The sequence below is a fragment of the Ochotona curzoniae genome, unplaced genomic scaffold (assembly GCF_017591425.1).
Source record: "Ochotona curzoniae isolate NIBS_2020 unplaced genomic scaffold, NIBS_Ocur_1.0 contig_64, whole genome shotgun sequence".
NCBI classification, from domain to species: Eukaryota; Metazoa; Chordata; class Mammalia; order Lagomorpha; family Ochotonidae; genus Ochotona; species Ochotona curzoniae.
The window spans coordinates 1,117,208-1,129,219 of NW_024466502.1; the positions used below are offsets into that span (position 1 = coordinate 1,117,208).

Below are 12,012 nucleotides of genomic sequence, written 5' to 3' on the forward strand. Positions count from 1 at the left end.
AGGTTCAAAAGTAGCGATCAGCCAGCAAAATGAACTGGAACCCACAAGACACAACTCGAAGCAGAGATGGAGCACACACAGGTGTCGGGGCCACAGAGCAGAGCAGTTGTCAGCTGATGCAGAAGGACCGAATCCGGCAGGCCAGGAGACAGGTGCACCACAGAGCATCGCGTCCAGGGCGTCCTCGTCCAAAGTCCCCCAGAGCGCCCACGTCTCCAAGCAAGCACCATCACTAGGCGGCTACATCGCATTTTCCAGAAGTTTGCGGAAATAGAACAGTGCTGGCTGTACTCCACGCTGCTCCTCGTCCTTCTCCTCCGCTGACCAGACTGCCATCTGTCCACCTGTGTGCTCTGCTAGCCTGTGACTAAGGAGGAGGCTACTAGGACACTCATGTGCGGGCCCTGCATGGACAGGCCACCTGCACCTCCTCACAGCGACACCCTGAGCCGGCCAGAACACCTGCCAGACGGAGGCAGCTCTTCTGACAGCCCGGCCTTCCCGCCGCAGGGCACCACAGCGCCACTGCCCCACACCTGGCGGCCGCCTAGCACCACTTCCACTTTAGCCAGTGTAGCTGGCTACTGGGTGGCCGCAGGGCACAGTGGTCTCCACTGGACTTCTCCATTATCTGACACTTGTCTGCCGTTTCCAAGTGTCTGCTCAAAACATTCAACCAATTTTTCTTTTTTCTCCTTATTGCTGTTTCAAGGGCTCTTTGTAATATTCTGGATGTGCGCTGTCTCCCTTCTCACTCTCCTACCTGGGTCCTCAGGATGCATAGCACTCCCTTCAACACCACATCGCACCCTACAGGTTGGTGGTTGGCACCGTGTCCACTGGCTCTTGAACTAATTGCATTCACAAATGCCTGTCCCACCGAATACAGGTGCCCATTCAGACCACTGCTTCCTGCTGAACCGGCTCTAGCACCATGCACAAGGCACCCAATATAAGACACAGGATCAGGCGCTATAAGGATCCAAGTCACTGAAGCCAGTGCCTTGTGCACACGCCAGGCCTGCTGTTGGGGTGGGGAGCAGCGGTGTTCACCTGCAGGGCTGTTTCGCGATGCCCTCCTGGGTTTAGTTATTCTGCCTCTGCTGCAGGTTACGTGAGTCACACAGGCCTGGGAGGGTGAGGGCGCCAGATTCCACTGGCCTTTCCTGACATGCGTCGTCCACTCTAGGCCTGCCATATCCACAGGTCAATTAAGAAACATCTCTCAACTTTGCCTCCACTACAACCTTGAAAATTACAGTCCTCGAACTGTAAAGTATTCAGCTAAATTGAAGCACCAAACAGGGCAGAAAAAAGACATGGTGCACACACAGTGAGCACGGAACACACACAGTGAGCACGGAACACACAGTGAGCACAGAACACACAGTGAGCACGGAACACACACAGTGAGCACAGAACACACAGTGAGCACAGAACACACAGTGAGCACGGAACACACAGTGAGCACGGAACACACACAGTGAGCTGAGAACACACAGTGAGCACAGAACACACACAGTGAGCACAGAACACACAGTGAGCACAGAACACACAGTGAGCACGGAACACACAGTGAGCACGGAACACACACAGTGAGCACGGAACACACAGTGAGCACGGAACACACAGTGAGCATGGAACACACACAGTGAGCACAGAACACAGTGGGCACGGAACACACAGTGAGCACGGAACACACAGTGAGCACAGAACACACAGTGAGCACAGAACACAGTGGGCACAGAACACACAGTGATCACAGAACACAGAGTGAGCACAGAACACACAGTGAGCACGGAACACACAGTGAGCACAGAACACACAGTGAGCACAGAACACACAGTGAGCACAGAACACACAGTGAGCACGGAACACGCAGTGAGCACGGAACACACAGTGAGCACGGAACACACAGTGATCACAGAACACACAGTGAGCACGGAACACGCAGTGAGCACGGAACACACAGTGAGTAGGGAACACACAGTGAGCACGGAACACACAGTGAGCACAGAACACACAGTGAGTAGGGAACACACAGTGAGCACGGAACACACAGTGAGCATGGAACACACAGTGAGCACAGAACACAGTGGGCACGGAACACACAGTGAGCACGGAACACACAGTGAGCACGGAACACACAGTGAGCACAGAACACACAGTGAGCACAGAACACACAGTGAGCACAGAACACCAGTGAGCACGGAACACACAGTGAGCACGGAACACAGAGTGAGCTGAGAACACACGGTGCGCTCCCCTGGACTTCTGTCTGGCATGCTCCTGTGTCTGGGTAGTGAGACTGAAGATGAGCCGCAGCCCCTCGTGATGGCCTTGCTCAGCGTGGAATGGTATTTCTCACAGCAGACTTACTCTTCTGCTCTCCTAGCGGTATTTTTTATTTCAAATGGTTTTTTTCACCCTTTAAATGTTAGTTTTTATTTGATAATTCATAGGTAGGTATGGTTCTGTGAACACCATGGCATCTCCATGTCTGCCCATTCAGTACTGAAGGACCAGGTCTGACCGTGTGTGGACCCCATCTCCCGGGAGCCTCTGGCACCCACCCACACCCATGGGTGCTCTCCGGATCTTGGCCTACTTTCTACAGAGAGCGCCTGGTGGCTTCCCCTCTCCAGCCAGGACACATGTGGCTCAGCGGGGGCTGAGCGCGAGTGGACAGAGCCAGCAGGCAGAGCTCCAGGCGAGCCTGGCCCCTCTCACCAGCGCGCAGAACTGTGGGCTGTCCCAGACTCCCCCAAAGCAGGAGAACATCCCTGCGACGCCTGGGAACAGGTGCTGCTGCCGACCGAGCGCTTCTGTCAGACCCCCCCACCACCGCACTTGCATTGGAGGCCTGAGCTCTCACAGTGCACACGACCCTCAGTCCCAGGATGACCTTCTCTTGGTCCCTGCTGCACACAGCCCTGAATCTGAGCCCATCAGTCCTGGGGCGTTGCTCCTGTTGTGAGGGCGAGTTCACTGGTCTGTAGGCTTCTGTTGTTTACCTGAATAGTCTTTGTAGTGTTCTGGCTTCAGGATAATGCTGACCTCAAGGACAGAGCTAGAAAGGGTCATGTCACTTTCCTCTTTCTAGAAGACTCTATGAAGGGCTAGGCGCCATAGCCTAGTGGCTAAATCCTCGCCTTGCACATGCCAGGATTCCATATGCACTTCCCACCCAGCTCCCTGCTTGCGGCCTGGGAAAGCATTCGAGGACGGCTCAGAGCCTTGGGACCTTGCAACCGCGTGGGAGACCAGGGAGAAGCTCCTGGCTTCAGATTGGCTCAGCTCTGGCCACAGCGGTCGCTTGCAGAGCGAATCACGGATGGAAGATCTTCCTCTGTCTCTCCTCTGTATATCTGACTTTCTAATAAAAAATAGAATAAATCCTTTTTTAAAACATTTTTACAAAACAAGATGATTGTGTAGAATTTTGGTCTTATTTTTCCTTGAGCATTTGGTAAAATTCAGCAGCTAAGTTATCCATTCTGGAGCCTTTTTTCCCTTTGTGAGATGAACGTAGCTTGCGCCACGCGCACAGGGCTGCACTGTGCCCCGGGTCTTCCTGAGACACCCCCTTAGTGGTCAGCGACTCAGGAGCAAGTGGCCCAACTCCTCCAGCTGTGCAACATGTCAGTGCAAAAGTGACGTGCAACTTTTCACACCCTTGGACACTACAGCCTCTTTCCTCGTCCCGCCAAGCTTGGCGTCAGTTTTGCTGGCTTGGATTTTGTTGATTTTCTCTAATAACATTGCTTCATATGTCATTGGTTTCCATCCTGATCTTCAGCATTCTCTTTCCTCCTAGTACTTAACATGAATTTAGTTCCAGGCTTGTCACGGCTGAGCAGTACGTGTGGTGTCACTTGGCTGGTGTCATTTGTTGGCCATCAACCTAGAACAGGGTCTCTCCGGACACACAGCCCGCAGCGGGGCGATCTGTACTCACCAGCCTGACCCCCTCCGCAGGCATTCCACCCGCGCCCCAGGCTGGCAAGCCTTCGCCGAGCCCGCTTTGTGCGTCTCCTCTTGAGACGATCTGCCACTTCACTGGATTGCTTGGGGTCTGCCGCTGACCTCCGGCAGTCTGCTGAGAGGAGAGGCCCTGTCTTGCCCAGGCTCCCACCTGCTGGACGCTGCCGTGGCTCTGCATCACCGAGGATCAAGTCCCTGACCACCCAACAACAGGGCCTTTCTGCAAGTTTAACCTTGGCCGTCGGTCTGCAGTGACAACAGGAGCCAGCACAGCCGGGGACTTACTCCCAGTGGGGATCCCTGTCTAGTGGCCAGGACTGCCGGCAGAAGTGTGGACAACAGGCAGGTGCCTCGAGCCTCAGGGAACCCTGGGCGAGCCCTGGGCGACCTTTGGGCCAGGTCCCCAGCTCAGGGCGGTGTCCCTGGGACCTCTGGGTTTCCTGTCTCTGTCACCATGACTGACAAAATCCCAAACCCTCAGAGTGTGTTCAGAAACCACAGGTTTTTTCTGAAAATCCAGGTTCCCCCACAAGTCTTGTGAAGGTCAACCAGCCATAGACGGCTTGCAAAACAAGGTCTCTCACGAATTCTGACTGCCTTGCAGACAGGAAACTGGTGGGAGAGCATGTGAGCCCAGACTCTTGGGATTTATAAAGAATCCCAAAATGGAAGCACTGTGAAGCAGCTCGTGCCAAGCACCCATGTGCAGCTCTGCATTCCCACGGCAGACCAAGGCAAGCTGCGGCCAGTCACAAGAGCTCCTGCTGCACGTGCGTATCTGGGGGTCCTGAGTCACGAGCAGGTTTTTTGGGAGGGGAAAGCAGGAGCAGCACCGGCTCCTCTCAGCACAGAGCTCATGACACATGGGAAGCCAAACAACCAACATACAGGGCGCTTCATGGGTCCGGCACAGTAGCCTAGTGGCTAAACTCCTCACCGTGCATGCCTGGAATCCCATACGGGTGCCAGTTCGTATCCCGGCAGCCCCACTTCCCATCCAGCTCCCTGCTTGTGGCCTGGGAAAGCAGTCAAGGACGGCCCAAAGCCTTAGGACCCTGCACCCAAGTGACAGACCAGGAAGAAGCTCCTGGCTTCAGATCGGGAGTGAACCAGCGAAAGTAAGATCTTTCTGTCCCTCCTGCTTTCTGTATATCTGCCTTTCCAATAAAAATATATCTTTTAATAAAAGAAACATGGGGGGGTTGTGACACGCAGGACACCAGATGACAAAGGGAACAACATCAGAGCACGACAGGAAACCCACGGCGCAGGAGGTGGTGCAGCATCCCCGCTCTCAGGCACGCAAGGACTCCCACCCTGACATGGGCTGACTTCAGCCTGCGCCAGAGCAGAGCCACCCACCCAGCTCCCTGCTGACGCGGGGAAAGCAGCAGAGGACGGCCAAGGGCTCCAGCCGGCACCCACATGGCAGACCCTGACGAGGCTCCTGGTTCCTGGCTTCAGATCAGCTCAGCTTCAGCCATGCGGCCATTTGAGGCACGAGCCAGCGGACAGAGATCTCTCTCTCTGAGACTCCAGGATGTCCAGGCACAGAGAAGAGAGAACCCTGGGGCCAGAAAGAGGGTCATGGACCCAGGACACAGCCCTCGGCACCAACGAGACATGCGGGGTATGACTTCAGGTCAAAGTGAGATGCGAGTCCCACCATCGAGGGTGGCGTGTCTGCCCATCCCCAGCACCTCTGGCCGCGGTGACGACCCACACATTAGCAGCACATCAGAGAAGTCTCTAAGGACTCTAACCACCTGGTAATCCCAGCTGGCACAGGTGGGTCCAGCCCAGCAGGGGCCACCGAGTCCCTATCCACATGGTCCTGACCAGCACACAGACCTGGTTCTGCCCTCAAGCCAGGCCAAAGCAGGGTCTGAAAGGTGGAAGCATGCCAGGCCTCCTGCAGCCCAGACTAGGGGCAAGCTCACATCTCCCCTGCCACTGTGCCCAGCGCCTCGGTCACCGCAGGGCAGCTCAGCTCCAGGAGCGTCAGCACCGTGGCGCAGCAGGCTGAGCCAGCCCCTGCAGCACACACATTCCACACACATTCCACGTGGGATACCCAATCCAAACACACCTGAGCAAGTGGCAGGAGATGGCCCGACATGGGGGATCGGGATGAGCGCCTGGCTGCCGCCTGGCCAGGCCTGGCCACTGCAGCTGTGTAAGAATACCAGAGACCTCCCCTCTTCCTCTCCCCGCCCTCCGGCCGAGTGAGGATGCGGCCACAGGGGCCGTCTCGCACCAGCGCCCTGTGCACCTGCGTGCCAGGGGGCCAGTACGAGCACCACATCCCCAGGACTGCCGCCCAGCAGGCCCAGGAGCACATTCACTGAGACAGGGCACTGAGAACCACAGTGGGCCCACCAAGTGTCAGACTGCGGCAGAGGGAGGGGGAGGGCTCCAGGGCAGGGCAGGCTAAGCTTCTGCCTGTGGCACTGGCATCTCATACAGGTGCCAGTTCACATCCGCTGCTCCACTTCCAATCCAGCTCCCTGCTGACAGCCCGGGAAAGCCTTGCAGCCTTCACCTACACGGGAGACCTGGAAGATGCCCCTGGCTCCTGGCTTCAGATTAGGCCAACTATGGCTATTGCAGCCATTTGAGGAGTGAACCAGTGGATGGAAGACCTTCTTTCTTGGGCTGTCTTTCCTGCTAACTCTTTCAAATAAAAATAAAAGAATCCTTTAAAAAAAAAAAGGAGGAAGGAGGGAGGGGAGGAAGGAGAGAGAGGGGAAGGAGGGAGGGAGGAGAGAGGAGGGCGGAGCAAGGACTGAAGGCAGGCAGGCCGCCTAGACTGCAAGGTTGGTCCTCCAGAGCCTGAGGAGGGCGGGGCGGCAGCCAAGTGCAGGGGCGGCCCAGGGTTGTCCCACTCCCCAGCTGTGACTCGGCCTCTCTCCGGCATGAAACTTTACACCAGTGAAACCCGAGGCCTGAGGCCCAGCCTGGCCTCTCAGGGCAGCAGCTGCTGAGCCCTGGTCAGTATCAGACGGTGCGCCCCGCCAGAGCGGACCTGCCAGACCCGCTCCCTGACCCCGCCCGGGCCGTATTCCTGGGTGGAGGCAGTAACTCTGAGGTTCAAATATTGGATGAGAATTTTCTGGAAGCAGTGGGGAAGTCTTTCAACCATCCCTGTCCAAGGGAGAGCACGTCCACGTGCAGCCCACCCTGCTGTCCACATCACCCATCAAGTAGCAAGGACCACAAACATGGCCCCTCACAGCACTGGCAGTCACAGGCAAATGGCCATGCCATGAGGCTGAGTCCCTGCCAAGTCCCACAGGCCATGCTGGGTTGGGATGCCTCCCATGCCTGCCTGGTCTGTGGATTCCCAGGGGCAAGAACTGCCCCCCACTGCCGTCCCCAGTACAATGCAGGTGGGAGAGCTGGCTGGCCTCTGTGGTCCATGCAAGGCCCAGCCCAGGCCTCCATATCCTCGACAGTGGGACAGACACAGGGAACGAGGCCCTGCCACCCTGCACAGATGCAGCCCCTCCTACAAGAAGGCGACCCTGTGTCGGGAGGAGGGTTTCTGGCCGGCCCCCACACCAAGTAGGATGTACGCGGGGCCTGCAGCCGGGAGCAGCCCAGGCAGTGCCTTGGCCTCAGAGTCCTACCCCTAGGCGGGGTGACGCATGCACACACACGCTTAGAGAGTCAGCAAGACCAGGCCAGCCGCAGGCTCCCCAGAAGGGCATCCCACCGACGGGACGGCGCACATCTGAGGGACCACGGGGGTCGGGGGTCGGGGGTCAGGCCCAGAGGCAGCTCTGCCGCGTCCCTGGCACTGGTACCTGCCTGCAGCCCTCAGAGCTGTGGACTCCGCCCACCCATAGGTCAGTGTCCACAGCCCAAGGTCACCTCGCCAGACTGAGGCATCCAGACTGCCTGAAGTGTGACCTGGCTCGGACAGGTCAGGCTGCCCGGGGACACTGCTGGGGCCTCCTTCTGGGCACTGCAATGCCGGCAGCCATGACACCAGGTGCTCTGCTGAGCGGCTTGCCCCAAGCCTCCGTCAGTCCCTCCAACTCCCCAGCTTAGGGCAAGGCCGCAGCACCCCACAAACGGCTCCCCCCATGGGCTACTTTAAGGAGAACAATCTGGAACTTGGCTCCCTCCACCCTTGGCCCTGCTCAGAAAAGCACAGCCAATGAACACCAGGCAGGAAACGCAGCTGGAGGCCGGGTTCCCTAACAGGACCCACATGGGCAGGGTGGCTGACACCCACAGCTGGCCTCAGGGCCGGGGGGTGTGGGGAGCTGCAAGCTTAGCTGGGTGCCGCAGAGGTCGTGAGAAACCCTTGCACTCCCCCGCGGAGGTCCTCTGGTCCTCTGGGAGCCCCAGCGCGTCCCCCAGCTCCCACAGCCACGTGCAGCGCATTTGTCAGTCGGCCAGTATGCCAACACTGGGGGACTTGGGGGAGCAGCACTCCATGGCACCGGCTGCCCAGGCCTTGGCAGACAGAGGCCAGCTAACATCCTACCCTCAAACCTCCTGCCCTTGGACCACACAGCCTCGGGGGGCCCAGCTGGCCACCGCGATGCTAACTTTCACAGGGACTATGACGGCCCAAGTCCAGCCAGCTGGGCTGCAGGGGCCCCCAACAGCCCCCACCCGAGCCCTTTCCACAGCACATGATGTTGGAACACACCAGGTAGGCCGCTTCTGTCTGGCCACCCGTCGCCATCCCTTTTGCCCGCGAGAAGAGGGACGCTCCCATTTTCCAAGCATTAAGGAAGATGGCCGAGTCCACGCGCACACAGCTCGCACGCTGCCACAGCTGCACCAGCGCAGCCTATGCGGTCCCCACCTCCGGACAGGCTGTTCCTGCCGGGAGGACCCGAGCTCGGTGCCCCAGAGTCCAACTCTAGGGGCCGTGGGGAAGCAAGAAGTCAGCAGCACACTCCACCCAGTTCCCATCTCGCCGGCCCACCTCGCAACCCAGATGCTATTGACTGAAACAGCTGCCAAATCGGAAGGCGACCAAAGCGCCCCGAGCGGCTTGTATGCAGACTTACTCCAACACAACGCCTTCTGGCCACCGGACGCCCGCAAACTCGGCTTTCAAAGTCCTTCCCTTACCATTTTATCCCCCAACCAAGTGTCGTGCTGAGCCGCCTGGAGGTCAGGCGCCAGGAGGGACAACCAAACCCGTCTAGCTGATTCCCTGTGCTTCTGTTTGGGTTTCCAACCCCCCCGCACCGTGCAGACTGGCAAACAATCGTTTTAAAACCTTCAGGCTAAGATATTAGTGCAGGACTGTCCCCCACTTCCACCTGCCCTTGGAACGGCTCGTGGGCGGGGAGTGGGGTGGGGGGGCCGAAAACAAACTTGAATTGGCTCGCAGAGCCGCCTGGGTCAGGCCGCGGGGACCACCCGGGGCGAGAGGGCGGTGTCCGCGGGGCAAGGGCGTGTGCCCAAGCCCGGGCACCGAATGGAGCTGGCCGTGAAACAGCCAGCATCCCACGCAAGCCTCTGACGGACCGGGGCTCAGAGGAGCCCACCACCACCACCACCCCGGGGCCCGCACTCGGCGGGAGGCCCCCGCGCGGGGACCAAGACAATCAGCGCGGCCCAGCCCCGGCCCGGCCCGCGCGCCCCGTGACTGCGGCCGTGAAAACCGCACGCCGCGGTGGCCCAGACAAAGCCGCCTGCGGCAGCGGCGCGGGGCCGCGGCCAGCCTCTCTCCTACCCCCGAGGCAGGTCAAGCGGAGCGGGGCCGCAGCCAGCCACCTCCCCCGACCCCAAGACTCCCCGCACCCCGCGACGCAGCGGCACAGACCGCGGCTCCCACGGCGCACGGAACGCCCGCGTCTCCGCCGCCCCGCACACAATGGCACCCCCCGCGCCCGCCCACCCGGTCCGCGCACAAAGGAGGACGCGCGGGCCCCGGGAGCCGGCGCGCGCCAGGTGCTCCCGCGCGCATCCCGGGCGGCCGGGCCGAGGCGGGGGGCGCGGGCGGCGGCGCTTACTTTCTCAATGGTGCCGGGCAGCAGGCGTTCCAGCAGCCGGCAGAGGACCACCCCATCCTTGAGCGACGCCTGCAGAAAGCCCTCGGGGTCCGAGATGGTTTTCTTGGGCGACTCCAGCACGCCCAGGGTGATGAGCCACGTAACGGTCTGCTCCGCGGAATTCATCGCTGCGGCGCTCGGCAGGGCGCGCGGGGCGGGGGGCGGGGGGCGCCGTGCGCGCCTTCTCCTCGGAGCGGCGGCCCGGCCCGCGGCCGCCCCCGCCCCCGCCGCCTCCGCGCCCAGGGAGCCCGCGCGCGGCCCCGCGGGTCCCGCTCGCCTCGCCTCCCCACCCCAGCCCCGCGCGCGCGCGCGCCGCCCCCGCCGCCGCCCCCCGGCCGCCGGCGCCGGATGACATCACCGCCGGGAGAAGAAAGACGCGGCTGCCCGCGCCGCCTTGCGCCCTGCGCCCCCTCCACGGGCGCGCGGGCCGGGCGCCGGGGCGGCGGGCAAGCAGACGCACGAATCGCGGGGCCCGAGCGAGCGAGCGAGCGGGGCTGGGCGCCTTGGGCGAGGGCGGCGGGGCCTGGCCTCCACGCGCCCACCTGCGCAGCCCCGCGCGCCCCGGCCTGCCTCGGGGACCCGCAGCACTGGCCGGTCATCACAGTTTCGCTTGCAGAATGCGCTTTTCATGTTTGCCAAGCTCGCTTTCGAAGCCAGTCGCTGCCGCCACCCGCACCCTCGGCCTCGCCCGCCCGCGGTGATGGCCCACAAATGCTCGGGATTAGTGCGAATCGATTTTTTTTTCCTCCCTGCGGCGGCGCCGAGCTCCGGGTTCTTGACCCCGGCGTGGCTCCGCTCGCCAAGGCCGGGACAAGGTCGAGAGGACGGCACGTGCCAAGGCAGGGGGCACCGGGGCTGGGGCTCTCGGAGGGGCGAGGCGCGCGCGGGGAGGCGGGGGTCCTGTGGTGAAGCCACGTCCTCCACACCTGCCTGCGTTCCTGGAGCAGGTGCTCACCAAGGGACTTGCGGGAAGGACGAGGGATGGGTGCGTTGCATGCAGCTGCCTGGCCCCCACCCAGGCTGGCTAATGACGCTAATTACCCCGGGATGAAGGCGAGAAGGCCTGGGGGGGCGTGCCTCTCACAGTGGCAGGGGGGTCCCTTCTCTTCCTCCACCTTCTTCCGGGCTGTGCCAGTTAAAACCCGCTTACAGGGTTACATTTCTTACTCTCTTTTTAAAAAAGATTTATTTTATTTCTGTTGGAAAGTCAGATACACAGAGTGAAGGAGAGACAGAGAGGAAGATCTTCCATCCGATGGTTCACTCCCTGAGCAGCTGCAATGGCTGGAGCTGAGCCGATCCCAAGCCAAGAGCCAAGAGCTCTTCCGGGTCTCCCACGCGGGTGCAGGGTCCCAAGGCTTTGGGCCGTCCTCTACTGCTTTCCCAGGCCACAAGCAGGGAGCTGGATGGGAAGTGGAGCTGGATGGGAATAGAACCGGCGCCCCTGTGGGATCCCAGCACTGAAGGCAGAGACTTTAGCCGCTAGGCCACCACACTCGGTCCTGCGTGGGTTGTTTTTGTTGTTGTTGTTTTGTTTTGTTTTTTAACAAATACAGACCAGCTGTTGCGATTGGTGCCCATGTCTGTCATGGTGACAGTTGCATTTAGGGTGCTGGCCCAAATGCCATGAGTGGTGACTCACTGCCCCCCGTGTCACAGCCGGACAAGCATAGGACATGGCATAGGCGTGCGGACACACACACACCCCTGCTCTCCATGGCTAGCACACTGACCCATTTCTGTGCCAGTCAGCGGTGGTACAGGCTGCCCCGTCACTCTGTCCATGGGAGGCGTGTCTTGTCTTCCCAGGAGGGGCTGGAGGAGCTCAAGAAAGGATTGCAAGTGATTTCAGACACGCCCTAGTCCACTCTGACCTCGTTCACCCAGGCCCTTCCCGTGTGCTGCATTCCCGCGCACCGTGGCTGGCTGTGGGAAGGTAGCGCGCCAATCTTCTGCCCGCCTATGGCACAGGCCCACTTCCAGTCCAGTCCCCGCGAATGACGTG

At 60.4% G+C, this 12,012-nt stretch overlaps 1 protein-coding gene across 4 annotated transcripts in view; it reads right to left on the reverse strand.

Annotated features, from left to right (window-relative positions):
• ARHGEF7 (Rho guanine nucleotide exchange factor 7) overlaps positions 1 to 10,136 on the reverse strand; it is a 110,864-nt gene extending 100,728 nt beyond the window's left edge. For 3 of the 4 annotated variants that reach the window (XM_040991131.1, XM_040991133.1, XM_040991132.1), the window contains exon 1: positions 9,969 to 10,133. In XM_040991131.1, the coding sequence (XP_040847065.1) occupies positions 9,969 to 10,133 (165 nt within the window). Of the gene's footprint in view, positions 1 to 9,968 lie in introns of all 4 variants that reach the window. The other variant, XM_040991134.1, reaches the window with a different exon arrangement.
• Between the last annotated feature and the right edge of the window lie 1,876 nt (positions 10,137 to 12,012).